The following is a 25,051-nucleotide window of genomic DNA, read 5'->3' on the forward strand; positions in this document are numbered from 1 at the left end:
TAAATTCAACCCATACCTTACGCACAAATGATACATATGCAGTGGATTAGTGTGGGAAAGGTAGTAAGAAGCATCATATGCAAGGTGATGGAAGTTATTATAGGAACAAAAAAAAAAACCAAAACTATGTGAGAGACTACAGGTACATAATGAAAGTGAATGCATTGACAAGGAAAAAAAAGATGAAAAGTGTAAAAAGTAGACAATGTAATTAGAATGCAAAAGAAGGGAATGAAATTAGTATGTAAATAAACTTTACTCTCGTTTATATCCATTAGTTTTATGAAGATTTAAGTGAATATGTCATAATTTTTTTAAAAATTTCAACTTCCTTTGTCCATGGGGAAATTTTAAGAGGACCACTTCTTATGTTTTTCAAACCCCACATGCTCACTCGAGTCGCTACACTCCATTAAGTAAAGTAAAACAAGTGTAGGGTTTGACAATTAAAAAAGGGGATGACCAATGGGCCCTGATCCAAAGCAGCCCAGACTCGATTATTAATTACATCACGCGAGTCCTAATCCATATCCACTAGCCCAATTCACACAAAACATGCTTGTGTAGTATTCGCGGAGACGACAATAACAACAACCACAACGTCCCGTAGCGGGAGGCGCTTTCCCGTACGCATTTCTCGACACTCAACTTCTCAACCCACAGGTCCCACACCCTGGCTCATTCTCATTCTCATTCTCACTCTCTCTCTCTCTCTCTCTCTCTCTCTCTCTCATAAATACGCATATCGCCGCCTTGTAAACACATCGATATCGTCGTTTTAGGTTTTCAGAGAGATCGAAGCGGCTGGGGGATAGAAAATGGCGTTGAGGCTCAGCTCCGGGGATGCGTCCGGGTTCAAGTTCCTGTTCATTTTGGTGGCGATGTACGGCGTCATGGCGATGCTGGTCTACTCCATCCTCCACATGCACTTTGTTAAGCCACTCGGCATCGACGCGCCTCTTGATCGCTTCTCGGAAGCTAGAGCTGTCGAGCATGTTCGAATTTTGGCCCAAGAGATCGACGGCCGCCAAGTGAGAGCTCACTTTTCAATAGCCTCACTGCATTTTGTTTAAGATTTAGTGTGTTTGATTTGAATTCATGCTGGAAATTTATGATTTCTTCGTCATTGAAATCTTAATTTAGTTTTTAACATAAATGTTGATTGCTTGAGTCTTAAATCTTGATTCTTTGACACTTGTTTGGCAATTGTGTTTTTAAGTTTTAACACACACACACGAGTTCATTTCTTTGTTTTGTGAATACTATGTTTTGAAGAAAAGGAGAAAATCAAAAATTTATACGAAAATGTCATATGAAAAAAAGAAGGAAGTCATTTTTGATAAAACAATCAAGCTGAGGAGGGTTAGCGTAATTGCTATTGGAGAGATTTATTGTTCTTAGGTTGAGTTATTTATTAGCAATTTGTACTGCTGCTGATAGGAAGGACGTCCTGGTTTAAGAGAAGCTGCTCGATATATTGAAGCACAGTTAGAAATGCTAAAGGAGCAAGCTGGATCCAATGTTAGGTCCGTATATAGATTTTTTCACATCATGCGTAGCTTGTAGGAATTTTTTGTTTATCTGAGTTTGATAACTGACTATTATGCCTAAATCTTTCTGCAGAATTGAGATAGACGAGACCATTGTTAATGGAACCTTTAATATGATGTTTTTAGGTCATAGCATATCTCTGGGGTACAGAAACCACACGAATATTATGATGAGGTATTATGCACGTTTCTGATTTCCATAGTTACGAGTATCTTATGAGATAATGTAGCATTGATGCTTTCATCTTGCTGCAGTTTAGTAAATGTCACATCACATTAAGTTTTATTTAATGGCAGGATATCATCGGAAGATTCACATGACTCTGACCCATCAGTATTGCTGAATGGTCATTTTGACAGCCCACTTGGTTCCCCAGGTGCTGCTGATTGTGGTTCGTGTGTAGGTGGGTACAGAAAATTTCTTCACCTGATTGGAGTTGCTTTTTTTACCATTTCTTGCATGATCATACCATTTCCCTTATTTTTCTATTCATTGGCAGCATCAATGCTGGAAGTAGCAAGACTTATTGTGGACTCTGGATGGGTTCCCCCTCGGCCTGTTATTTTTCTTTTTAATGGTGCAGAAGAGCTTTTTTTGTTGGTAAGCTGTTTTAATAATATTTAGTCTGAAAGCAACATCTTAAATCATTTGCTACTACTCAAAGTTAATATAGTTTCAATTTTTTTTTTTTTTGTTGAGGTTTTAGTTATTTGATAATTTTATAGTATTGGCCCAATGATGTGTTTAAGCTCATAAGAGGTGATTTCTTATGCTATTTAGGGTTCTCATGGCTTCATGAAGACACATAAATGGCGTGAGACTATTGGGGCTTTTATAAATGTGGAAGCATCGGGAACAGGTGGTCTTGGTAGGACATCATCAATTGTCAATATTATTTTCAGCAATATGTTGGATTGTGTGTTTAACTTGTTGCTGCTAATCCAGAGTGGAACTAAAGAATTGATAATCCTTTTCCTTTTGCTTGATAATTCAAGAGCAGTCTGCCACCTCCAATGCACAAACCACCGCGCTTGGATGGTCCAATTCTAATATAAATTGTCTTGAAAAGATGGGATGCATTTAAGTATGATATGTTTTGTCCAGATAATCTTTTGATGTGACCTGTATCAACATAAATATTAATTTGTGCTTGGTTTAGATTCCTGATACATTTTTCGTGAAAGTAGATGAAGAGTTAATAATATTTGAAATTGTCATCTTTATTCATAGAAAACATGAATTTCTATTTTCAGTATTTATTGCTTTGTGAAATGCAACTTTTTCTGCTGCAGCATTCTTTGTTGATTTCAGTACTCTTGATTTTTGCAGATTTAGTTTGTCAATCAGGACCTGGTTCTTGGCCTTCTCAGGTCTATGCTCAGTCAGCAGTATATCCCATGGCACATAGTGCAGCTCAGGTAAATGTTTTGCCTTTCAATGGAGTACTAAATATTAATTTTCATTTTGATGAGTGCAGCTTATTTGGACTTGCTCTTTCATATAATATATTACATTGTTGTGCTTCAAAAGCATTTACTTTTTTCCCCTGTTAAATTCATCAGTTAACTTTCTCTTTAACCGAATTTCATTTTAATAATGGGATGGATCAGACTGACAATAATGTTACCATCTTCTATTGCCTTCTGATTCTTTAGATGTTGATACTAATTCAGATCGTTTTTGTTTTTCAGCTCCTCTTCTCTTTTTATAAGCTAACTTACTTCTGAATGATATGGCTATGTGCAGGATGTTTTTCCTGTTATTCCTGGCGATACAGATTTCCGAATATTTTCCGAGGATTATGGTGACATTCCTGGCTTGGATATTATCTTTCTCCTTGGTGGTTATCTTTACCATACATCCTATGATACAATGGAGAGACTATTGTATGCATTACATCTGCTATTTTGGTACAGCTTTACATAATTTGAATTTTTAAATCAGTTCGTCCCTAAGCACTTCCTCTGATACATTCCAATGCCTCCAGACCTGGAAGTATGCAAGCTCGTGGAGAAAATTTGTTTGGCATAATTAAGGGCTTCACCAATTCTTCTAAGCTACAAAATATGCATGAAACTACTGCCAATCAGTACGATGGTGGGGGTGCTGTTTTTTTTGACTATCTAACATGGTTCATGGTATGCTACAAAGCTCATGGTTTGTGATATTTTCATGACACATTGTTTATTTGACAAGTATGCTCCCAGCTGATGTATTGTATTACTAATCCTCTCTCTCTCTCCATGAATATTACAGATATACTATTCACGAAAGGTAGCTATGCTACTTCACAGTATTCCTATTGCCATCTTTCTAGCTATGCCATTTTTCTCACAAAAGCAGAATCCTGGGCTCCTTTCTTGGTTTGCTACTTTCTGGGATTTTTCGAAAGGTAAATCGACTGGTTTTTAAAATGTGAAGACATTCATGCAACCTTATTGCTATGTTCATAGTTAGTAGTTACTAGTCATATAAGAGTTTCTGCACCCCAAGGTTCTAGTTCTCTACTCACAGGGTATAGTTCATTATTTAACTTTGACATTTGTCAAGAATTTTCAACATCGTTGTCCAATTTATTAATTTTGCAGGAATGCTTTTCCATGCTACTGGGATTTTCCTGGCAATTGTTTTTCCGATTCTCTTTTCCATCTTGAGATTGCTGTTTACTAGCCGTGCAATGAACTGGTGGGTTCATATCTTGTTCAATTGTGTTCTTATAAACTATTGTCCTGTTATTTCTAACAGTAGTGTTGTGCTTTTCCATAAGGATTTTCTAATGGGTCTAGCTCATATGAGTTGGATATTTTTATCAATAATTGTTGTTCAGGGTATTTGATTATGTTCATTGACCAGACACTTTATTTCAGCAGTTAAACCTCTTACCATTGATGAAAGAGCTGTCCCTTATTCATATATCACCCTTTTAGTTTCTATGGTTCAATAGTGGCTTATTATGGCCTATGGATCATATGGACAAATCATTCGAATTAGTATATCATACTAGATGAAGTTCTAGATCATAAATGAAGTTAATAATGCAAAATTTCTGGGCTGCTAGAAATCAATTCTAGCTCCTATCGAGAAATGAAATCAATTCAAGCACTTGAAAGTATCTTTTGAAGATGGAGCTTCATACCTTGAAAACTCTCACTGACATTTTGGATTGGAATGCAGGTTTGCTCATCCATATTTGGCTTACTTGATGTTCATACCCTGTGCTCTTGTTGGTTTGTTGATTCCAAAAATTATTTGGAGTAGCTTTCCCCTCTCTCAAGATGCATCAGTTACCAAGTCTTTAAAGGAGGTAGTCTTAACTCTTATGTACCAGATCAAGACCAAATTCATATTTTCCCCCATTTAGATGATTAGTTTTTTAAGTTTTAACGTAGAAGTGGCTTCAATATTTGCCTATAAGTTACATTCATAGTTGAATATAAAAGCACCATTTGCGAATAGAGAGACAATTATGGACTTTTATTGGTTTAAAATATTACAGGTTCCTTTCAAATCTCATTGGCTGCATTCTCTGTTATATTAAATATCTTATTTTTACCTAAAGGAGATTTTGCACCTATGACCTATAAATCTTTTGTGCACTTATATTTCTCTATATCTTAGAAATTAATTTGGTGGCATCATGTCTCTGTTTTAGTTTGTAGACATACTGTTTATAGATATTTCACTAATCCCAGTATGTTAAGTTAGCAAATAAATTATTGTACGCATGAATATTGCAGGCTTTATCTGATGAAGCGAGGTTCTGGGGAGCATTTGGATTATATGCTATAGTAACTTTGGTATGTAGTGTGATTACTTTTTTTTTTTTTTTTTCAGATTGTTATTACTTTATAAATTTTATTGATCACTCAAAGGGATGCATCATTAACTTAAGATGCATGACTCATATATTTGTTTCATTAAATCTGAAATAGCTAAAACTACTTTGTGAAAGCAGGCTTATCTTTTGGCTGGGCTGAGTGGAGGCTTCTTGGCATTTTCACTGTCCACTTCTATGCTTCCTGCATGGATTTCATATTGCTTGTCAGTCAAATCATTTGGTCGCCAATCACTCAGGTACTGATCTCAACAGTTCTGGTTATAAAGTTAATAATGATAAATGGTGTGCTCGTGTGTTTCCTTTCTTACAATTTTTATTGACATTTTGGTCCTGTTTCTCACAGTTTTCAATAAAGAATTACTTTAACAAAATTTATACTTCTTCTCTCAGGTCAACATTATTTTACATGTTACCTATACTTCCGAGCCTTGCATACTCTGTATATTTTGGTGGATTTCTTATCCAATTTGTGGTTGAAAGGATGGGTATGATGGGTGCTTTGCCACCTCCTTATGGTTAGTATTTCGAACTTCTTCTGCCTTTACTGTTGGTATGTGTTACCTTTTCACATAAAGTCATTATATTTTTAAAGTCAGATTTTGTGCTTGATCAATATGGTCATCATTTTTCTCATAATTTGGAAATTCAGTTTTCTATGAATGTTTTGCTGTTAAATGTGGTTCAGTCTGAAACTTTGGATTATGCTGTAAATTACTTTGAATTCTCACTATTCAAAAATTCACAAAAAAACATGTTTTAATTATCAAATATTTCTTGCAGGTTATTTCATTCCTGACATTGTGATCGCAGCAATAATTGGAGTTGTGACTGGTTGGTGTGTAGGCCCTCTGATACCTATTTGTGGTCACTGGTTAGCCAGGTCATCCATTGTGCAAGTCTTGCTGCATCTTACTGTGCTAGGCTTGGCTCTATCATCTCAGTTCTTTCCATATAGCACGGCTGCACCTAAGAGGATTATTTTCCAGCATACATTTCTTACTGCAGGTATTTAAGCTAGCAGAATTTGATGTGTTAACTGAGAGGCATACGTCCAAATGTTTTTCTTTTCTTTTTTCATAAGTATAATTTCAAAATCCTTCTAAAACCTTATGGTAAAATAGATCAATCTTCAGGCTATGGTTTTTGTAAATGATTGCAAATCCATTCAACTAATATTAGTCCGAGCTCTCTTCTAATTGAATTTCGGGATGGTACTGTTTCTTTCTTTCTCTTTTTTTTTTTTTTTTTTCATTTTATTTGGTTAATCCTATATTCCCATGTAAACAGTTTTCTTCCGTGAATGACAGATGCAAATCAGGTTGTGGACTCCAGCTATGATTTTTCTGTTGTGGATTCCAATTCTTTACTTTTTCTTTTCAAGCACTCACCTGAGGTCGCAAAGGAATTGCACATTAGTTCAGAGTTATCTTTTGAAACTGCAAAGTTATCTCGCCGAGAGACTTTTATGGTATGTAAGTTTGTGGATGATGTTATGTCAAACTTATGATTATAGATGGTCTTCTGTGACTTTTTCTAACTCTCAAGTGCTTATTGTTGAGATCGGATCATCCATCACGTGAATGATCTTCACTGATGTTAATCTCATGAAAGACACACATGTCCTAAATGTAAAATATACCCAAGATTCAAGAACAACCCTACTCTACCACATGAGCTATGCCAGCTATTTAATACTCACGCTTCTTAATATGAGTGGTAGATGTCATTTATGCTTTCACCATGGATAAGTCGTTTATGCAAGTCAATTACTATTTTCAGTAAATTGTTCAACATAAAATTGAAAACATGGGAAACATTGGTTGAAAAATTATCTGATGTCCCTTTGTATGTATATATGCAGGCACTTTTTCCTGTTTCTTTTTTGTTCTCAAGAAGTTTGAAGTTCCCTGCAAGAAGTGATGGTATCTTGAAGCAATACGGACAGTTCCCCCATCTGTCTACTTATAAGCCACATACAGTTTTTAGCGAGGAATCTCGGAGAATACACTTGGAACTGTCTTTAGGGTGAGTTGAACAGAGTGCATGTACATGACCTACTACTGAATACAGAAAAAGGCTTTTTTTTTTCTATGAGTTTCTAGATTTTTATTTTTAAATAATTCAGTTGCAAGGTTTAAAGCTTTTTGTAATACCTTTCTGTCAGTTCGTTAGAGGAGGTTTAAAGCTTTTTGTACATGACCTACTACTGAATACAGAAAAAGGCTTTTTTTTTTTTTTTTTTCTATGAGTTTCTAGATTTTTATTTTTAAATAATTCAGTTGCAAGGTTTAAAGCTTTTTGTAATACCTTTCTGTCAGTTCGTTAGAGGAGGTTTGGGTTGCAGTCCTCAATATTACGGGCCCTTTATCTAGTTGGTCATTTGCAGACAAGACACTGCCAGGTATTAGAAGATTTATTTTTTATTTTATTTAGGTATACTGAATAGATTTTAGGTTTTACTTTGTCTCGTTTCTCTTATCCTTGAGAAATTGGTACAGCCACTGAAACAATTGATGGAGGTCCTCCATCATACATATGTCGACTTAGTGGAGCTAGCCCTGAGAATTGGACCTTCTGGTTAGAGGTAAGGCGCTCTCTGTGGCTAGTGTTAATTTATGTGCTTTTAGCTGCTGGTATGGCGAATTTCTCTGCGTGGCTCAATTTTGTTTGTGATTGTGATGAATGCAGGCTAACAGTTCCGAAGATTTGAGGGTGGAAGTTGCTGTGATAGACCAATATATGGTTGATGAAGCAAAGAAGCTGAAAGGTCTTTTTCCGGAGTGGGTGGATGTCATTGCTTACTCTGGCTTTTTATCCAGTTATATCTTCTAGTTTGATCCAGAGGACGTTTAGCATGTCTGACAGGAAAAACAATTACAAAAAGTGTGTACCTCCATTGATTTAGGAATGAATTCTATTTGAGATAATTTAATAAACCAATATATTTAGGTTTTATCCTTCATCTTTGATGCCCCATTTTAATCCTGTGCAGACAGTGAAACTACAAAATTAAACGAAAAGCAAATCCAGGGCTCTAGAACTAGGAAAAATTATTAATTTGGAGAAATTAAATACCAAAAGCTGATAAGGGTGTTGTGAGGTTGTAACCTGCATTTCACTACTCAATTAGTGATCATGTTGCTTCTCTTACCACGTTCCAATTAGTGATCACTCAATAAATCTTCGGCGGTGTATTCGAGTACATGGATAAAAGTATCGCATTTATATAGAACAAGTCCAACTAAAATAAACTCCTGTTTATAATGACTTTGCGAGACATTGCTGAAACATAATAGAATTTGAGTTTTACTTTTGTCACATTTTTCTTTGCGGGTTACTAATCCGGATGGGGATGGCTCATAATATTTATACACTAAGAAAGTTGATATTTTTTTATACATTCATTGCAGCGACACTGAGAGCAGACCTCAGATTGCATATGTTACCTTCGAGGATCCCATAGGGGCAGCAATTTCAGTTCTTCTTTCGGTGGAATTTACTATGACAAAGTAACTAATCTTATATTCCGAAGGCATCTTTTCCTATGACTGTTTATATAATTGATTGTGACACTGTTGATCAAATTGTTCAGATGTCTCCTCAGGCTCAGAGAAGGGATAAATATGTAATTTCTGTTGGTGGTGATCCATCTGCTGTTCGATCTGCCCGAAATGCAGAGGATGTTGTGAATATTATGCTAGCCTTGGGCTTTATTTTGGGAAAAGATGCAATCAGCAAGGCAAAGGCATTTGATGAGAAATACCAGCTTACTTCCACTGCCACAGTCACAAAACAAGATTAAAATGGAGTTTTGGAACGAATTCAGCCTTCAATTCAAGATTCCCCAACCCAGGCCATGCACCATCAAAATTATTCACCAAGTATTGTTGTATACTTGATACTTGTATATGGACCGCTCCCTCAGGTTATGCAAACATATATATCTATTAATGTATGCGGCTATGGGTCAGTTATTACTTATTAGTTAAGTACTTTTATTTAATTTCTTTTAGTACTAGCTATGTGCTTTACACTGTATTTTTTTTTCTTTTTTGATAATTCATTTGGTGAAATGTCAAGCAAATAAAGATGGAAAGAGAGAGACATAATTGGACAAAAATCGAAATACCATCGTTGACTTTGAGATCACTAGTAAGTGAACTATTTGACAAGAAAGTTACCCATCAATTAGACAAATTGATAATTCATGAATCGAATAAAGCCTTAACTTGACAAAGGTCATGAATTGCAAGCTTCAAATTTTTCAGAAACCCTAACGCAATTTTGGAGTCAATTAAATTCCTAAAAGCAGAATTATAACCAGAAAATAGTGAATAGTGAATATAGTATATATAAGTCTGCACATGTAAAAGAAAAACAAAAATAGAATACATACCTCACCATGGATTAGGAACAATCCAAAAGGGTGGTGAGTAATCTCTACTGCAACCAACCATCCCATATTTATAATATGACTTAACTTTAGTTTCCAAGTTGTATACATACCAATAGTAGGTATCGTTGAACTCAATTGGGAAGTAAACTGAATTTTCTTGGAATTCTGGAAAATTCCAAGTGGATAACAATATTGCTGATTTTTTTTCATCCACACATAAAGCACGGTCACTCAAATATTCTACATTTTCCCACTTTTGGGCGGTAAAATTTAACTTGGAGATATAGAAGTGCAACATATCTTCAATATTATTGGGTTGAAGGTCCAGCGTAACCCACTCAATAAAAAAAACCTGACCCAATGACTCCACCAAATAAGTCTCACTACACTTTATTTTGGAACTGGGAAAGTCGTCCCTAACCACCTCCATCATCGAAGGTTCAAAATCCATGGTTTTCATGGGACAAGTTTCCTTGAAATCCCAAACTTGAATCGAATCGTCGTTGGCCAATGCAACTAAATGGTGCTCTTTCTGGAATATAATATCACGGTAGTGCTTTTGATGTGCTTGTGCACCACTAATTAACTCAGTCCATATGTTGCGATGCCCTCCATGCTTATAGAATGCTAGTCTTTGTCGCAGTGCATCGAAAATTAATACAATGACAAAGTTGTTGTTGCGAGACGGGTCGGAGGAAAGGACAATTTTGGAGATCATAGTATTAAAAAGATGTGGGAGTTGAATTCGAACTCCAGAAACTGGATTAAAAAGATGTGGGGTTGTTTGCTTGTAGTCCCAAATCGATCACCAGCCACCCATGTGACGAACCCACACTCTGAGCACCATGAAAGCCTTCAAACACGTTTTTGATGCTGTAAACCTTTTTCTCTGCAAGGCTAAAGAGGCAGCGGTAGTGTTCTCTATCACTAGGGAGCATGAGACATGGAGCTTGAAGCAATGGTGTGCGATATGGGGCACAAATATAAGATTTTGCAGCGTGATTCCAAGATGAACAAACAGCTTTAATGCGAACGATGTTGACGAAATCAAGCTTTTTCAAGACCAACTCTAACAGTTGAGGTTGGAGTTCATACCACTTCGATGCTGAACTAGTCTTGGTGCTACAGTGGAGTGCTTTCTCACCCATTGTAATTCGGACTATGCACAAAATTAATTAACCAACTGCAACGTAGTTAAAAGTAGGAAAGACTTTCTCTAATACCTAATGAATTTTGCTTCCTGTAACCTCAGCCCATGCAAATTAACTCGGATTCGATCACTTTATCTGGACTCGGTCACTGTAAGCTAGGTAACCCAATTAATCTAAATTTTGGGATATAAACACACACCTATATACCTACGCAACATTAAATTTATCTGTATATTTTGTTATATACTAAATTGTCAAATTCAACACTTATCTCAGCAATTTTTTCTTAAAAAAAGAAAAAATACAACACTAGTCCCTCTCTGCTCTAAATTGGTGGTATTAATTTGTATTTTATTGGGACTGCCCTACAGCCCGAGATGTTGTCTATTTTGAGAAGCCGAAAGACATTCTTGTAGGAGAGTACTACTACTACACTTATTAATAGATAGGGACAGTATAATGAACATTAACATCTTAATTATAAGTTTTGGGTTCTCTAATGGCTTGGGTTATAAGAAACTGTAGATCCTACTGAGATTGAAAAAAAAGGTATAATTAAAAGTCGTTTTTTGAAGAATATTATTTCCAAAGCAGCTGGAACAATATCATATGGGTGGCCGGGCAAGCATAGCGCTTGTTCTTTTACCCATTGTGACTGCTGTTTTGCCTGTTTTGTAGTAATTGTAATGCTTCAAATTTTCATTTATACATTTAATTTGTAAAATAAGATTAATATATTTCGATCTTTCGACCACTGATGTCATAATAAAAATGATGAGATCAATTACATAGAACAAAAAATAAATTCACCTATATATATATAGAGAACCAAAACCAATCACAAAGTTTTCGATCTCAACTAGTAAAACAAAAATATATATATGTAGAAAAGAAAAATAGTTTCACCTTTATATAGAATCAAGTGTAATCACAAAGTGCTCAATCTCAACTAGTAAAACAAATTTAAAAACAAAAAAAGTTAGAGTGCTTCCATTAAAACGCGATACCTCAATATGGATTAGGAACAATCCAAATTAGTTGTCAAGGAAAGCAAGCTTTTTACCAACTCTAACAGTTCAGATTCAAGCTGAAACCATTAGGGGTGGGTTCGGAGTTCGACTCGATTTTAGGGTTAAACTGCGAACCGAACCGATCACAAGGAATTGGTTCGGTTCCGTTTCGTTCCACCATTAAAAATATTTCCAACTAAACCAAACCAAACCAAAACCCTATCGATTTGGGCTAGCCCTTTTTTTTTTTCTTCCTGTTTTAACATTCAAAGTTCAAATGTCCAAAATTCAAAAATCTTAGTTTTTTTTTCCCCCTTTTTGAAGCCTAAAACATTCTAAACTATTGATGGAAGTTTAATGCATTAATTAAGAAATCAAAGAAACTATAAATTCATTAAGATTACAATCCAAAAGATTAATTAAAAAAAAAAGAAAAGAAAAAAAACAACATGAAAAAACAAACCGAACCTAAGGATGTTAAATTCTTACGATTTTCTAAAAATCAAAACTGAACCTAAGGGATGGTCGATTGGTTCAGTTTTTGGTCAAAAATCGACTTTTTTCGATTTGGTTCAATCGGTTTTTCAGTTTTCAAACCCACCCCTAGAGACCATTTGGTGATCCAGTGGTGCAACAATTGAGTGCTCTCTTTGTACCCAAAAACAAACAACTGAGTACTATCTTTGTATTGGAAAAAAAAAAAAAAACAATTGAGTGCTCTCGCTGCACCCAACAAAGAACAATTCAGTGCTCTTTGAGCCATTGTTAATCAGACGTCTATGCACAAACCCAAATGCAACAGAGAGTTCATAATTGTATTGTACATGTATTTATTTGCAGTGCTGATGAAATCCAAATTGAATTAGGAGATAGGTCGTATAAAGTTTGGACATAAGCACACACATAAGAAACTGACATATTATCGCAACATCGGTTGGTAATAAAAAATTTGGATAAAAATTGATGCCTCGAATACCACTTGTTATATACTAAATTGGAGTACAAGAGGCCCTTAGTATTTAAATGTCGAATTTTTGTTATCAAATTAAGCGAATTCGTTGATTTATCATCACGTTAATAGAAATAGATTGGCTGTTAATATGAGCCCACTTAAACAAACATGACGTGGCTGCTAATACGAGCCCAAAGCAAATAAGATTTTCAAAGCCCAGCCCAGCCCATGTGAGGGTCCATGGATTCACAACTAGGGTTTAATTTTCTTCTTGTTTATAAAAGCAGAAGCACTAAACGAACTCACCTCTTCTGCTATATTCGAAACCCTATCACAACCCTTCACTGAGGCAGAAGCTACACAGCCGCCATGGTACCTCTCCACCTTTTTTTTCTTTGAATCTTCTTCATTCTCTTCCTCTTATGTAAAAAAAAATTAGTTTCATCATCTATGCAGCTTCAAATGCATTAACTGCGATTTTTTATTTCAGGTGAAGTACTCCAGAGAGCCCGACAATTCCACCAAGTGTAAGTTCTCTGATTGTTCTACGGGTCTAGATCTTCTCGAGTTTCTTATACCCATCTCAACTGAACGGCTTTGATTCTTTTTTTCCCTTTTTTGCTTTTCTTGGACAATCGTTTTGAGCTAATAATAATTTGTTTTTTTTTTTTTAACAGCTTGCAAAGCAAGGGGCTCTGATCTCAGAGTTCATTTCAAGGTATTCTTATTATGTTCTGCTTAGCAATGTTTAAAATGTTGTGAATTAGCTTTGTTTTGCTTAAATTAGTTTGTTTGAGCTTAGGTGATTTTACATCAGGGATTTAGATTTAGTTTCATTGTGAAACCTGATGAAAAAGCAGCGACCTGTTGCTTATGTTAATGGGTCTCTCGTAAATGTCAGGGAAACATTACCAATGTTATTGAGTGAACCTCCGTATTTTGTTTGTGTCTGGAAGGTTCAGTAATAATGCAACATTTTCAATTACTGCTTCTGTGTTGTGTTATTTTATGTTTGTGAAAATTTGTGTTTCAAAGTTATGATTTCAAGCTTATACATGTAACCTAAATCTGGTAGTTAAATACACACACATGTTGTATTTTTACTAAACCTGATGATAAAAAGCAGGGCTTTGTTACCTTTTGTGAACTGAGCTCTCGTAACTGTCAGGAAGATCACTTGCATTGTTTTTGGGTGAACCTCTGTGCCAGCCTCTGTGGCTCTGACTGAAGGTTCAGTAAATGATGACACATTTTTTAACTATGTGTTTATTATTTTGAAACCTGATGTAAAAAGCAGGGCCTTGTTGCCTCATGTGAACTGGGCTCTCGTAAACATCAGGAAGATCACTTGCATTGTTTTTGGGTGAACCTCTGTGCCTGCCTCTGTGGCTCCGACTGAAGGTTCAGTAAATGATGGCACATTTTTTATGTATGTATTGAATATTTTTGAAATCTGCTGTAAAAAGCAGGGCCTTGTTGCCTCATGTGAATTGGGCTCTCGTAAACATCAGAAAGATCACTTGCATTGTTTTTGGGTGAACCTCTGTGCCTGCCTCTGTGGCTCTGACTGAAGGTTCAGTAAATGATGGAACATTTGCATCATAACTAGAGATTGACGCATGCACACATGCTTATATCTTTATTTTTTTGAAACCTGATGAAAAAAGCATGGTTTTATTGCCTTATGTGAACTGGGCTCTCATGAACTTCAGTGGGTGAACCTGTGTACTTGTTGGTGACTTCAGGTTATGTAAATGATTTGACTTTTGCACATGTGTATTGAATATTTTGAAACCTGATGGAATCATCTGGTTGGTCCATTGCTGTAAAATATTTGGTTATGAAAATCAACAAACTCTAGTAATAACACATTACAATGTTATGTGAGTATATGAATTAACTTTGTTGTTCTGATGGCCAATCTTAGTATAGTAACTGATGCATGACAAATAAATGGATAGTAACTCATGCTTTGTAGAAGTTTTTCGTAGGAATGTATTTTTTACTCTGTTAATACTAACAGATTATCCCAGTCTGTTCTTCATTCTTATTGTAATTTTGTTTTTTGTTTTTACATCGGCTCTTTCTTTGTTCAGTTAATCATTTTGAAGTCTTATAAATAAATCGCTGATCTGATCTGAAGTGGCAACTTATGTCTTTTTTTCTTGCCTATTTTCTCTTATAGAACACAAGGGAAACTGCATTTTCTATCCGAAAGATGCCCTTGGTCAAGGCAAAGAGATATTTGGAGGATGTTCTGGTCCACAAGCAGGCCATTCCCTTCAGACGTTTCTGTCGTGGTGTTGGGCGTACTGCTCAGGCAAAGAACAGGCATTCCAATGGGCAGGGTCGCTGGCCTGTCAAATCTGCCAAGTTCATTTTAGACTTGCTTAAGAATGCTGAGAGTAATGCTGAAGTATGTTTCAACTGGCTGTTCACTTTTCATTGTTGTCTTCATTTGCTCTGGAAACTAACAATTGTTAATCAATCTTTCAGGTGAAGGGTTTGGATGTTGATTCGCTCATTGTATCTCACATCCAAGTCAACCAAGCACAGAAGCAAAGGCGTCGAACATACCGTGCCCACGGAAGAATCAACCGTATGTTTCTGACATTTGCCATTTTATTTGTGGGTCATGGTTTATATTCTGATTGTTACTGCTAAATCTTTTGCAGCCTATATGTCATCCCCCTGCCACATTGAGCTTATTTTGTCTGAAAAGGAAGAAGCTGTCAAGAAGGAGGTATGATTATTTGTCTAGTATTATGTTGTAAATGTGGAATGTGATGAATTAACTAGTTTTCTGATTATTTGCCTTGTTTTCTGATTCTCTGCTTTCATTGCAGCCCGAGTCCCAGTTGGCAACTAGCAAATCTAGGAAGTCTCATGCTCTTCGCAGTGGCGCATCCTCTTGAGTGACAATCGGGCAGCTAATAGATTGGAGAGTACCTGATCATCTTCTTACTTCCTTTCATGAGAGATTTTTGTTGTCTTTTATATAGTTTGAGACTTTATGTAGACAATTTTTGGACCTCTTGTTCTGTTAATTCCAGATTATGTTTAGTTTGGTTCTGTAATGTCTTGGAGAATATGCTTGAAGGCCAATGCTAGATTAAAACTTATATTATAATTTTCCCCATATCATGGCTATTATTGTTGTTGGTCAATGGCCATGAGTGCTAAATATCAGTTTGTCAACCAAATTTATCTTTAACCTTTTAATTTAGCTTTCATTTATTTATTTTAAAACTTTGTATTTTGCTGTGGTTTACCCGAAAATTGTTCTATAATTTAAGCAATGGCATTATCGGTTAAAGTTTGGGACCAAAAACCAGAGTGGCGTTTAGAAGCTTGAAGCCGTACGAAGGGTGACTTGGTGCAAGTATTAAAATTGTTTTCGATCAACATGCTAATTGAAGAACATGTTTAAGATGTAACAATCTAAATCGTTTGTCCCGGATGTGGTGCTTCATATTCATAGTTCTTCTGCCTGGTAAGAAATACGTGGCGCAGTCCTATTCGTTGGAGATATGCCTCGTCATTATGCGACTAATCCTTTGATTCCCGCGAGCTTTGAGGCTTACGTGTATCAACCAGCCAAACTTTTAAAGTGGGTGTACTTTAGTCCAAGAGCTAAAGTGGCTCGAGTTATTTGGCCGGAACCCGACCCGGAACTCAACTGACCCAAAATTTAAGAAAATCACCACAGGAAACCACGTATGCATACGCTATATGTGCCGTTGGATGCAAAATCGGCGGCTATTATTTCATTGCCTAGATTGAGCTGGCGTTTCTCTTAGTTTTTAGTGTTTAAATTTTAATTCTTCCCCTCTTGGCACACATTCACACTCTGTCCATTTTCAGGGTTCAGGCATTCTGAGTCTATCACTCCCGTGCTTGGTCAGGTACTCTCTCTCTCCCTCTCTTCGCTGAATTCCAATCAATTAGGCAAGACAATGTAGGTCTAGGATTCTGGTCACTAAATTCGTTCGAATTTCCGGAACTCCATTGTTATTTTTCTTTTAGAATTATGTTATTGAGTTAGATGGTTTAGCCCTGTTTGGTTGATCGGAAAAAAAAAAATAAAAAAATAAAAAAGCAAGAAAGGAAAATCAGTAGTTCAGAACTTAAGGTCGAGGTCTTCATGAATTTGAAGCTACCGGGCGTAAACAGACACCCTGTAAAGAGTTGAATTTTCTCTTCCTTCATTTTGTTTCCCGGCAACCAAACAGGGGCTCAACACTTGCTCCCATAAAGATCTCGATTTGTTTCAATTCCAGATTACGCGTTATGATCTCGGCTTTTTATGTTATTACGTTCTGGGGGTTTGGTCATTTTTACTAATTTTTTATTTGTTTCTTTTTTTCTAGTTTTTGAGATGGATTGGCAAGGGCAAAAGCTAGCAGAGCAGCTGATGCAGATACTGCTACTGGTATTTGCGGTGGCGGGGTTGGTGACTGGTTACGCAACTGGATCGTTCCAGATGATGGTGGTGGTATATGCTGGTGGTGTGGTTCTCACCACATTGGTCACTGTCCCCAATTGGCCCTGCTTCAATCGCCACCCTCTCAAGTGGTTGGACCCCAGCGAAGCCGAAAAGCATCCCAAGCCGCAGCCGCACATGCCCGTGAATTCCAAGAAGAAATCCTCTAAGAAGTAGGTCACTTTGATTGATCACAACAATGTATTAGCATCGGATAGTTTTCACTGTCATCTGTCACATACATGGTTTGCTAAAATTTAAAATGGGTGTTGCAGTGTACTCACTACTCACCCTTATATTTTCAACCTTTATGCAATGACTAGAAGAAATTCTCAACAGCTTTATGTTTTATTATGTGGTCTTGTTCTTAATTGGGTTGCTTTTCTGATTTTTAGAAATAGGAAACCTTTTGCTTTTTCAAGGTTATTAGATAAATAAATAATTGATAAGAGTAATTTGATCTCTTTAATATAACTCTGCAAAACAACTATGTGGTTGAGAGTAATAAAATATATGGAAGGTCCCAAAATAGTACTCAGAGGTATCAATTCATCCTCTTGGAATGATGTATACTATTACTCTACAAAACATCAACCTCATTTACTGAACCATGTCCATGGGACTGCATTATTTCTAGTCCCTTGGCTTTCATGTTCGAGAGCAGTCATTCATTGCCATCTTATAGTAGAATTGTTCGATCACATCATAATTGAGGGAACACAGAAGACAAAGAAGCAAGGGAGAACAGCACTCACATACAAGCCAATCTACTAATCCAAGATTTAAGCATGACAAAGTGTAAAGACCTCTTGTAACCAAAAAAGTGTAAAGATCTCTAACACTGAATTAGCTGCCAACTTACAAACTTTTGATTACTTTTCACCACCAAAGACTTCAGTAATCTGATTGCACTCACGCTGTTATCTGTACGGATGAGGTCAGTCTAACCTCTGTAACAAGATCAAGGTTCAAACTTACTATTTACAAAGTTCCATGTGAAGCAACTTCCTACTGGTTTTCATTCCTCATTGCCCTTAAAAAGGGATCATTTTCCTCATCTACTAAGTTTTCGTCATCATCCAGCTCATCTAATTCATCTAGTATTGATTGGTTCATACTCTTGCGAGATACTCTCCTATGCTTCCTGAGCTCCAACCGTGGTTCGGCTTGCTGAACACCCTTATCTCCAACCTTGTACCTGCAAATAACGTGAGGTGTTTAGGTTTTCAGTAACAAAGCAACCAAAATGTGCAAGGTATGGAAACTAAATGCTAGAGTTACAACTGAACTACATTTTTGTGGTCATCATCAAAATTCAAAATTCAAAAGAAGAATAGAATCCCCTAATTGTATGGCAGAGAATTATGTTTCCAATAGCATTAAGCTGCCAGACAATGATGAATGCCTGGGCAAAGTTAAGCTGGCAGATGATGATAAAACAATTAAGTCCTCTCTGCATATTGGTATGAAAATAAATTCTCTACCTTTTTTTAAACATGTAAACAAAGGATTTTCAAATGATTCAGGACATAACGGTGATGAAAATGAGGGCTGCTATCATCCTACTACTATTTTCCTGTGCAGCGTATCCTTCCTGAATTTACACCATAACATCTATGATAATGCATGCTATCCACATACAAGTAGAATTTTTCTTAACCCCAGAAATTGAGCTATTTAGTTCAGAAGCATCCATAATGGACTAATAACATGCTACATATAAATTGCGCATACCTTACATCACCCTCTTTTTTGGTTCCAAACGTCCTTAACTGAAATTCCTCTCTGATTCTGATCTCATCAAGAAGTTGGAAATAGTAAGGATATCTTTCCCAGTCACTTGCCACAGCGCACCCTGGTTCGCCAAGATGCAAGCAGTCATTGAAAGAGCATTTTGCAGGCCCGCTGTCACTTAGCATCTTCCGGATCTGAAGAGGATAAAAGAGACTCAGTAGAAATAGATAAAAAGTAAGCATGTGGTAAGACTGTGATGTAAAAGAAACATGTGGTCATGAATCAGGTGTAGTGTACAAAAACGAAGTACACAAACCTCTGGGAAAGCTTGTGCTAGAGATTGCTTTGTCACTTTCAATAAACTAGGCTGGTTGAACCCAGGAGTATCAGCAAGATAACCCCCTCCAGACAATGGAAGCAACGAGACATGGCGAGTAGTATGCTTCCCTCTGCCACTTCTTATTGAAACCTCTCCAACACGCTGGTCCTCACACCATTTGCTGCCTACAATCTGACATAAGTACATGGAAGAAGAATAGGAAAATGAGTATCAAACTAGCACAAACAGAATGGTACATAGAAAGGAAAAGAAAAACGAAAGCAGAAAGAGAGAAAACCCACGGGGTCAAACCAGTTATCCCCTTCTGCAGCATCAGAAGCGTGGCTATTCCTCAAAGCATTGATCAGACTAGACTTCCCAACTCCACTTGGACCCACAATTACACTTGTTTGATCTCTCAAAATAAATGCAAGAGAATCGAGTCCATGTTTAGATTCAACGCTGCAAAACAGTGGCTCGTAGCCCCACTTATGCAGCCTAGACTTCCATGCAACAATTGTCTGCATATTCCATCAAGAAGGCTTAAGAATCAAAATTACCACAAAAGAACAGATAACAGATGGATAAAGATTATATAGCAACTTCTACAAGAAAACCACAATTAGCTTGCCAAATAAATTCATCCCAATTCGCTTTCCATTTTCGCAAGTGCTAATTTGGAATAGATTACAAGGAAAAATCTGATAGAGTTCAACAACCAGAGCTTCAGAAACGGATGCAACTAAAATTTCATTGAATTAATATACAAAAACCACAACATTACATTTGAATCAAACACAAGACACGATCAATTAAAGCTAAGAAGCCAAACTAGTCACCAAACAAAAAATTAAAGAAAAATCGGAATCGAACCTCTTCGTCGACGAGTTCGGACTTGTTGAGAGCGAGTGTGAGCGGAATTCCGGTGGACTCGGCCTCGACGAGAAACCTGGTGAGCGAGAAGGGCTCGAGCTTAGGCTGCTCCAGCGAGAAGAGCACGAGCAGATGGTCCACATTGGCGACGGGCGGGTCGAGAATCTCGGAGTTCCTCTGGTACACATTCTCGATCATGCCCCTGCGGTCCACCCAATCAATGGACCCCACCAGCACCTTGTCCCCAACCAGCACTCTCCTCTTTATCTTCTTCAGCACCGCCCTAACAACGCACAGCAACTCCACCTTACTCTCCTCGTCGAAGCTTCTAGGAGGTTCCACGATGACGCGCATGAAGTTGGCCTGGGCGGCGGCGACGGTGCCGACGGTTTGGGATTCGGAGAGTGGGGGCTTGTCTTGGGGAGAGAGGACCGGGGCGAGGGACGAGTAGTCCTTGAAGGTGTGTTTGGCTCTGAGAAGCTTCTTGCTCGGCGGCTGGGATTTCCTGGACACGTTTGGGTTCTGGGACTGTTTGGCTGCGGCGACTGAGAGGCATCGGAGGGTTGAGATGTGGCGGAGGAGTTTGGTGAAGGCTGGGAGAGCGGTGGCGGTTGTGGTGGCGGTGCGGTGGCGGAGGATGGAAATGGAGGCAATCGGCATGGAGGTGGTGGTGTTTGTTACACAGTTACAGAGCTTAATTTGGTTGAAGACGGTGGTTGCGTGGATAATCTGTTTGGATTTTGGTTCGGTTGGAACTTGGAATTGGTTTATGCTTTATGGAGTCATAGACTCATGAGTTCAGTGTTTTTACTCATTTCTGTTATAATCAGAGGGAGGGAGTGACCGAGTGAGACTGTAGTAGGAGGAATCTGTTAAAGACATTATCCAGCTCGCAGCGACGTCGTTTGGTAGAGCTAAAGTGATGAAGCAACGAAAAGTCGAAAACTCATGGACTGGCACAACTATGGGCCAAACCAGACAACTAATGATGAAGACAAAGGTCCAATATGAGAAAGGTGAGGCCTTAACGAAAGATACTATGCGCCAAGCGGAGGAACTAACCCAATTCTTCCTAAAGGGCTTTAAAAGAGAATCACCCCAAAAGTAGGCCTCATAACATGTGGCATTTTATTGGGCTTTATTCATAACATGTGACGAAAACCAACTTTTTCTTTTTGTTAGTTACAATATTGAGTAGAAGGATTTGTATAAAATCTTTTTTTTTTTTTTTTTTCTTGTTAGAAGGAGGAATCCGGACTTGTGACCTTTAAAATATTATGAAGAAAAATACTACTAAAAAAGTGGTATCAAATAGGATTAGTGTAATCTTCCGGTAAAACGGGAGAAGTGGTTATTGAGAGGGTCATTAAATACTCATTAATCAACAATAATTTTTATTTATGAGATTTGAATTCAGTAATTCTCTCACAAATGGGAGAATGGTAGCTTTAGACCACATTGTCAATGAAAATAACCTATGATTTTGTGAGGAACAAATGAATATGAATAAAAAAAAAAGCATTCACCAATAGTCATAGGTCATGTACTATATTATATACCCGAGGAATTCTCTCAAGCAATGGATAAGACGGGGTCAATGGTATTATTTTATCCAGGATCATGATAATGTAATCAGATTTCAGACACTATGAGAGACATGTACGAATTCTTATCCTTTCGATGCAATACAGCACTGACCTACGTTTCATAATAACATAAAAATCAATGGTCATCACTAAACCATTGCAAGACTAATTCAAATCCTCTGCCTGAATACACCGCCCAGTTTGTTAAGGTTATATACCTGCCCCATAAAATATTATCTCTTAAGCATTGTGAAAGGTCGGATTAGCATAATTTTAGCTTTCAATTTTGCAATTCCGAGTGATGCTTTTCTCTGTCCTAGTTAGGACTACCTAAGGGCTATGTCAGTGGCGTTAGAATCTAGAATTTTGTTACAAGTGGAAATGTAATCCCTTATCATGCCACGATTTGACAAATCAGCAATGTATTCAAAAGTGCTTTTGTTAATTTAATGGACACCACTAGTAAAAAAAAAAAGTTAATTAGGTAAACGCATTTCTTCGAACTTTCCCAAAAGATACAGTCCCTTCAACCGGCACGCAGTTTCATCATCCTACCAAAATAGGCTAGTTTAGCTATTGTCATCAAAGTCTTGATTCTCCACTGATCATAACACGACAAAGTGTGCCGCTCTTTTCCGACGAACAGCTGTGACAAGTGAACACCAGCCGTTGAGCCATACGAGCCTTGCATATTAATATTGTGGTAATTAATGTTGCCATGTTGTTGTGCGCCAGAATGCTAACGCTATCATCTTGTAGACTTGTGGTAATAGGTGACCCACGCCATCTCTATCAATCGGTTGTTGGAGAGGTTCCCATGATTATAGTTATGAACTCTATAGGGTATATTGTTTATATACTGCTTTTTTTTAATAGATTTTGCTACCATGACAACCGATGTATAGGATAAATCATTTTGTCATCATTTGATTGACAAGTTCATCCTATTATTCATAGAATATAGAGTTTATGGCCATCGAATTCTTAGAATAATTTTGTCATCATTGGATTTAACAAGAGGTAAAGTTGAAATTTGATGGAAGAAAATATGGTATTCTTTCCACAAATTGCTTTCTATTTTCATTAGTTATAAATATGGATGAAATTAAATGTAAAATTTTTAAAAGATTTTTAAAAATACTTTTTGAATAGAATATCCAATAAACCCTTATTTATTTTCTTTTTCCAAAAAAACAAACATGAATTATAGCTATGGGTTTGCCTAGTGATCATGCTCAACAAGTCGTGTTGCTGATTCTCAAACCAAGTTGACTCGCCAACTGCCTCATTAACACCCCTAATTAAATCGTAATGCAAATGTGAATGCCTGATTCTTTGAATTCGTTAAAATATAAATAAATGAGAAATATTTTATGAATAGAATTGTTTATTTTTTAATTCTAATTATGAAGATTATCTAAGTAAAAATTTAATTAAATTAAAAATCGTGTGATTATGTAACTGTAATCAAATAAATAGACAATTTTGATAATAATTTTATTTATTATTTATTTATTTGATAACAATTATATAAGTAAACGATTTTTGATTTAATTAATTTTTTTATAAAGATAATATTTAAATAATTATTTAAAAAATAAAATATTTTAATTATAAAAATACACCGAATAAGAATATTAAATAAAAGAATCGGTGAGAAAATGGATCGGAGAATGTGATTCACATTCTCCAAAGCGACCCTATCCGTCCGTTCCTTTCACAGTTTCACCTCCCTTTCAACGTGGGTCCCACAGACAACCAATGGCCCAATGACCCACCTGCCGTCAACTTCAACCAGGCTTGACAGTCCACCCTTGATTCTTGACCGAACCCAGCCAAACCAATCCAACGACCGCAATGGACAACGACCTTATCCACCCCCAACAAAATGCCGCAAATCAATACACAAATTACGTCAATGCCACGAACAATTACAAATGTAACGCCAATTTGATGCATGTCAATTTTCATCGGCAGTAGCAAGAGAATCACACACCACAAAACGTCTTCGTCATGGATGTGTCCATAATAAAGATCTAAATCCTAAGGATGAATATGAACGTCCCATGTGTGGGTATTATAGTTGAGTATTAACCTAACAGGTGGCAGAATTTGAAACAGTGCAGTGAGCAATTGTGGCTTGCACTTGGTGAGATGATTTTTTTTTTTGGCCAAGAACTTGGTGAGATGATTATATATGTTGAAAACTTGAAATCATGAAATGGTCTGTTTAATAAATAGACGACACATCTCTTTTTGTGGCGCTTGATGGTTGATAATCTGATGATCACACACTGAGAATCACTTATCCATTTCAAGCTGTAGATGTTCAAATCAAGTATCTTCTGGATATTCCATGTATTGGTTTAGCTATCATGCAAATTGACCATTTGGATTTTGGACTTTGGACTTTGTGATAGTGTTGAGTGCCATATATTTCTTATATGTTATATCAGATTCATGTTTTGGAACATGACTTGCATTGCAGCAGCTACCAGGTATTTTAGATTCTCTAGTTTTCATCCAAGCAATTTATACAGTAAATGCACTATCTATGTATAGGTATCTGGTGCTAACTACAAAAATGGATGGAGAAACTTGTGTCATTTTCTATGAGAAAAATATCACGAATAAATGATGTTTTGTCATATAGTTTGTATATAACGTGCTATTAGACTATAAATTCGTATTATGCACTCTAATTAAAATAGTAGATTGTATGGTAAAAATAAATTAAGTAAGAAGAAATTACTCACTCGTATCATTTTTTTTCTTTTTGGTTAGAATAACATATTGTGTATTTGTGTTCAAACAATTATCTTCTACGTACCTAACTGTTTTTGAAAGTGAAAGATCCATTTTAGATTTTCCAAAAGAAAAAGGAAAGTCTACCAATCTCAAGTTCTCAACAAGCAGAGAAAGGTATTGCATGTAGTGACCTTTCAGTTACGACTTACGACTTACGAGATATCCCAGAACTGAACATTAGTGATTACTCAAGGCAGTGCTCTACTTGGCCAAAAAAAAAAAAGGCAGTGCTCTAGACTACCAACCAATGAAGTTACCAGATAGCCCACTTGTCTGTAACTCTTTTTTGAGTTTTTTCTTAGATATTTTCTTTATCTTTTTTCGAATGGTGGATAATGTCATCAATTTGC

General features: G+C 36.7%; 5 protein-coding genes and 4 non-coding genes across 11 annotated transcripts; 7 read left to right on the top strand and 2 right to left on the bottom strand.

Moving 5' to 3' along the window:
* The first annotated feature begins 569 nt into the window (after positions 1 to 569).
* Positions 570 to 8,351, top strand: LOC147294729 (Zn-dependent exopeptidases superfamily protein). 3 transcript variants are annotated; one of them, XM_086231513.1, is made up of 22 exons: positions 570 to 663; positions 783 to 1,031; positions 1,441 to 1,526; positions 1,624 to 1,725; positions 1,848 to 1,954; positions 2,051 to 2,151; positions 2,332 to 2,419; positions 2,881 to 2,969; positions 3,298 to 3,437; positions 3,539 to 3,689; positions 3,808 to 3,943; positions 4,140 to 4,236; positions 4,726 to 4,855; positions 5,289 to 5,348; positions 5,507 to 5,625; positions 5,780 to 5,904; positions 6,170 to 6,394; positions 6,697 to 6,857; positions 7,251 to 7,414; positions 7,708 to 7,790; positions 7,888 to 7,973; positions 8,078 to 8,351. In XM_086231513.1, the coding sequence occupies exons 2-22, from the start codon at positions 819 to 821 to the stop codon at positions 8,219 to 8,221; spliced, it is 2,607 nt and encodes an 868-aa protein (XP_086087639.1). In that variant the 5' UTR covers positions 570 to 663; positions 783 to 818; the 3' UTR covers positions 8,222 to 8,351. The 3 variants fall into 3 exon arrangements, with proteins under 3 accessions (XP_086087639.1, XP_086087638.1, XP_086087640.1); XM_086231512.1 differs by lacking the exon at positions 570 to 663 and having other exon boundaries at positions 696 to 1,031; XM_086231514.1 differs by lacking the exon at positions 570 to 663 and having other exon boundaries at positions 696 to 1,031; positions 2,332 to 2,410.
* A 1,243-nt stretch (positions 8,352 to 9,594) lies between these two features.
* Positions 9,595 to 10,933, bottom strand: LOC147294730 (F-box protein At2g05970-like). Its single transcript, XM_086231212.1, is given in 3 exon segments — positions 9,595 to 9,691; positions 9,791 to 10,590; positions 10,592 to 10,933. Coding segments are annotated over 3 exon segments (1,239 nt in total).
* Positions 10,934 to 13,190: 2,257 nt separating this feature from the next.
* On the top strand, positions 13,191 to 16,037 carry LOC147294731 (Ribosomal protein L22p/L17e family protein). Its single transcript, XM_086232697.1, has 7 exons — positions 13,191 to 13,270; positions 13,389 to 13,425; positions 13,576 to 13,616; positions 15,084 to 15,314; positions 15,395 to 15,497; positions 15,574 to 15,641; positions 15,745 to 16,037. The coding sequence occupies exons 1-7, from the start codon at positions 13,268 to 13,270 to the stop codon at positions 15,811 to 15,813; spliced, it is 552 nt and encodes a 183-aa protein (XP_086088823.1). The 5' UTR covers positions 13,191 to 13,267; the 3' UTR covers positions 15,814 to 16,037.
* LOC147294732 (small nucleolar RNA snoR74) lies at positions 13,749 to 13,876 on the top strand. Its single transcript, XR_015120964.1, has one exon. It is a non-coding gene; the product is annotated as a small nucleolar RNA snoR74 (small nucleolar RNA).
* Positions 14,015 to 14,151, top strand: LOC147294733 (small nucleolar RNA snoR74). Its single transcript, XR_015121000.1, has one exon. It is a non-coding gene; the product is annotated as a small nucleolar RNA snoR74 (small nucleolar RNA).
* On the top strand, positions 14,186 to 14,322 carry LOC147294734 (small nucleolar RNA snoR74). The gene has a single exon (XR_015120992.1). It is a non-coding gene; the product is annotated as a small nucleolar RNA snoR74 (small nucleolar RNA).
* LOC147294735 (small nucleolar RNA snoR74) lies at positions 14,358 to 14,494 on the top strand. The gene has a single exon (XR_015120953.1). It is a non-coding gene; the product is annotated as a small nucleolar RNA snoR74 (small nucleolar RNA).
* A 608-nt stretch (positions 16,038 to 16,645) lies between the features above and the next one.
* LOC147294736 (Microsomal signal peptidase 12 kDa subunit (SPC12)) lies at positions 16,646 to 17,719 on the top strand. Its single transcript, XM_086233977.1, has 2 exons — positions 16,646 to 16,803; positions 17,269 to 17,719. The coding sequence occupies exon 2, from the start codon at positions 17,277 to 17,279 to the stop codon at positions 17,556 to 17,558; it is 282 nt and encodes a 93-aa protein (XP_086090103.1). The 5' UTR covers positions 16,646 to 16,803; positions 17,269 to 17,276; the 3' UTR covers positions 17,559 to 17,719.
* A 154-nt stretch (positions 17,720 to 17,873) lies between these two features.
* Positions 17,874 to 21,146, bottom strand: EMB1688 (Minichromosome maintenance (MCM2/3/5) family protein). Its single transcript, XM_086232968.1, has 5 exons — positions 20,308 to 21,146; positions 19,737 to 19,955; positions 19,432 to 19,626; positions 19,116 to 19,309; positions 17,874 to 18,579 (listed from the first exon to the last, which is right to left on the bottom strand). The coding sequence occupies exons 1-5, from the start codon at positions 20,965 to 20,967 to the stop codon at positions 18,390 to 18,392; spliced, it is 1,458 nt and encodes a 485-aa protein (XP_086089094.1). The 5' UTR covers positions 20,968 to 21,146; the 3' UTR covers positions 17,874 to 18,389.
* Positions 21,147 to 25,051: the final 3,905 nt, after the last annotated feature.

The sequence above is a fragment of the Dryas octopetala genome, chromosome 2 (assembly GCF_963921425.1).
Source record: "Dryas octopetala chromosome 2, drDryOcto1.1, whole genome shotgun sequence".
Classification (NCBI taxonomy): domain Eukaryota; kingdom Viridiplantae; phylum Streptophyta; class Magnoliopsida; order Rosales; family Rosaceae; genus Dryas; species Dryas octopetala.

Coding starts and splice junctions, on each gene's coding strand:
- LOC147294729 (XM_086231513.1), top strand. CDS start 819: ATGGCGTTGAGGCTCAGCTCCGGGGATGCGTCCGGGTTCAAGTTCCTG. Junction 4,856..5,288: donor TTACCAAGTCTTTAAAGGAG/GTAGTCTTAACT, acceptor TGAATATTGCAG/GCTTTATCTGATGAAGCGAG. Junction 6,858..7,250: donor CTCGCCGAGAGACTTTTATG/GTATGTAAGTTT, acceptor GTATATATGCAG/GCACTTTTTCCTGTTTCTTT.
- LOC147294731 (XM_086232697.1), top strand. Junction 15,315..15,394: donor ATGCTGAGAGTAATGCTGAA/GTATGTTTCAAC, acceptor TCAATCTTTCAG/GTGAAGGGTTTGGATGTTGA. Junction 15,642..15,744: donor AAGAAGCTGTCAAGAAGGAG/GTATGATTATTT, acceptor CTTTCATTGCAG/CCCGAGTCCCAGTTGGCAAC.
- LOC147294736 (XM_086233977.1), top strand. CDS start 17,277: ATGGATTGGCAAGGGCAAAAGCTAGCAGAGCAGCTGATGCAGATACTG.
- EMB1688 (XM_086232968.1), bottom strand. CDS start 20,967: ATGCCGATTGCCTCCATTTCCATCCTCCGCCACCGCACCGCCACCACA. Junction 19,956..20,307: donor CCGAACTCGTCGACGAAGAG/GTTCGATTCCGA, acceptor TGGAATATGCAG/ACAATTGTTGCATGGAAGTC. Junction 18,580..19,115: donor AAAAAAGAGGGTGATGTAAG/GTATGCGCAATT, acceptor CGTTATTTGCAG/GTACAAGGTTGGAGATAAGG.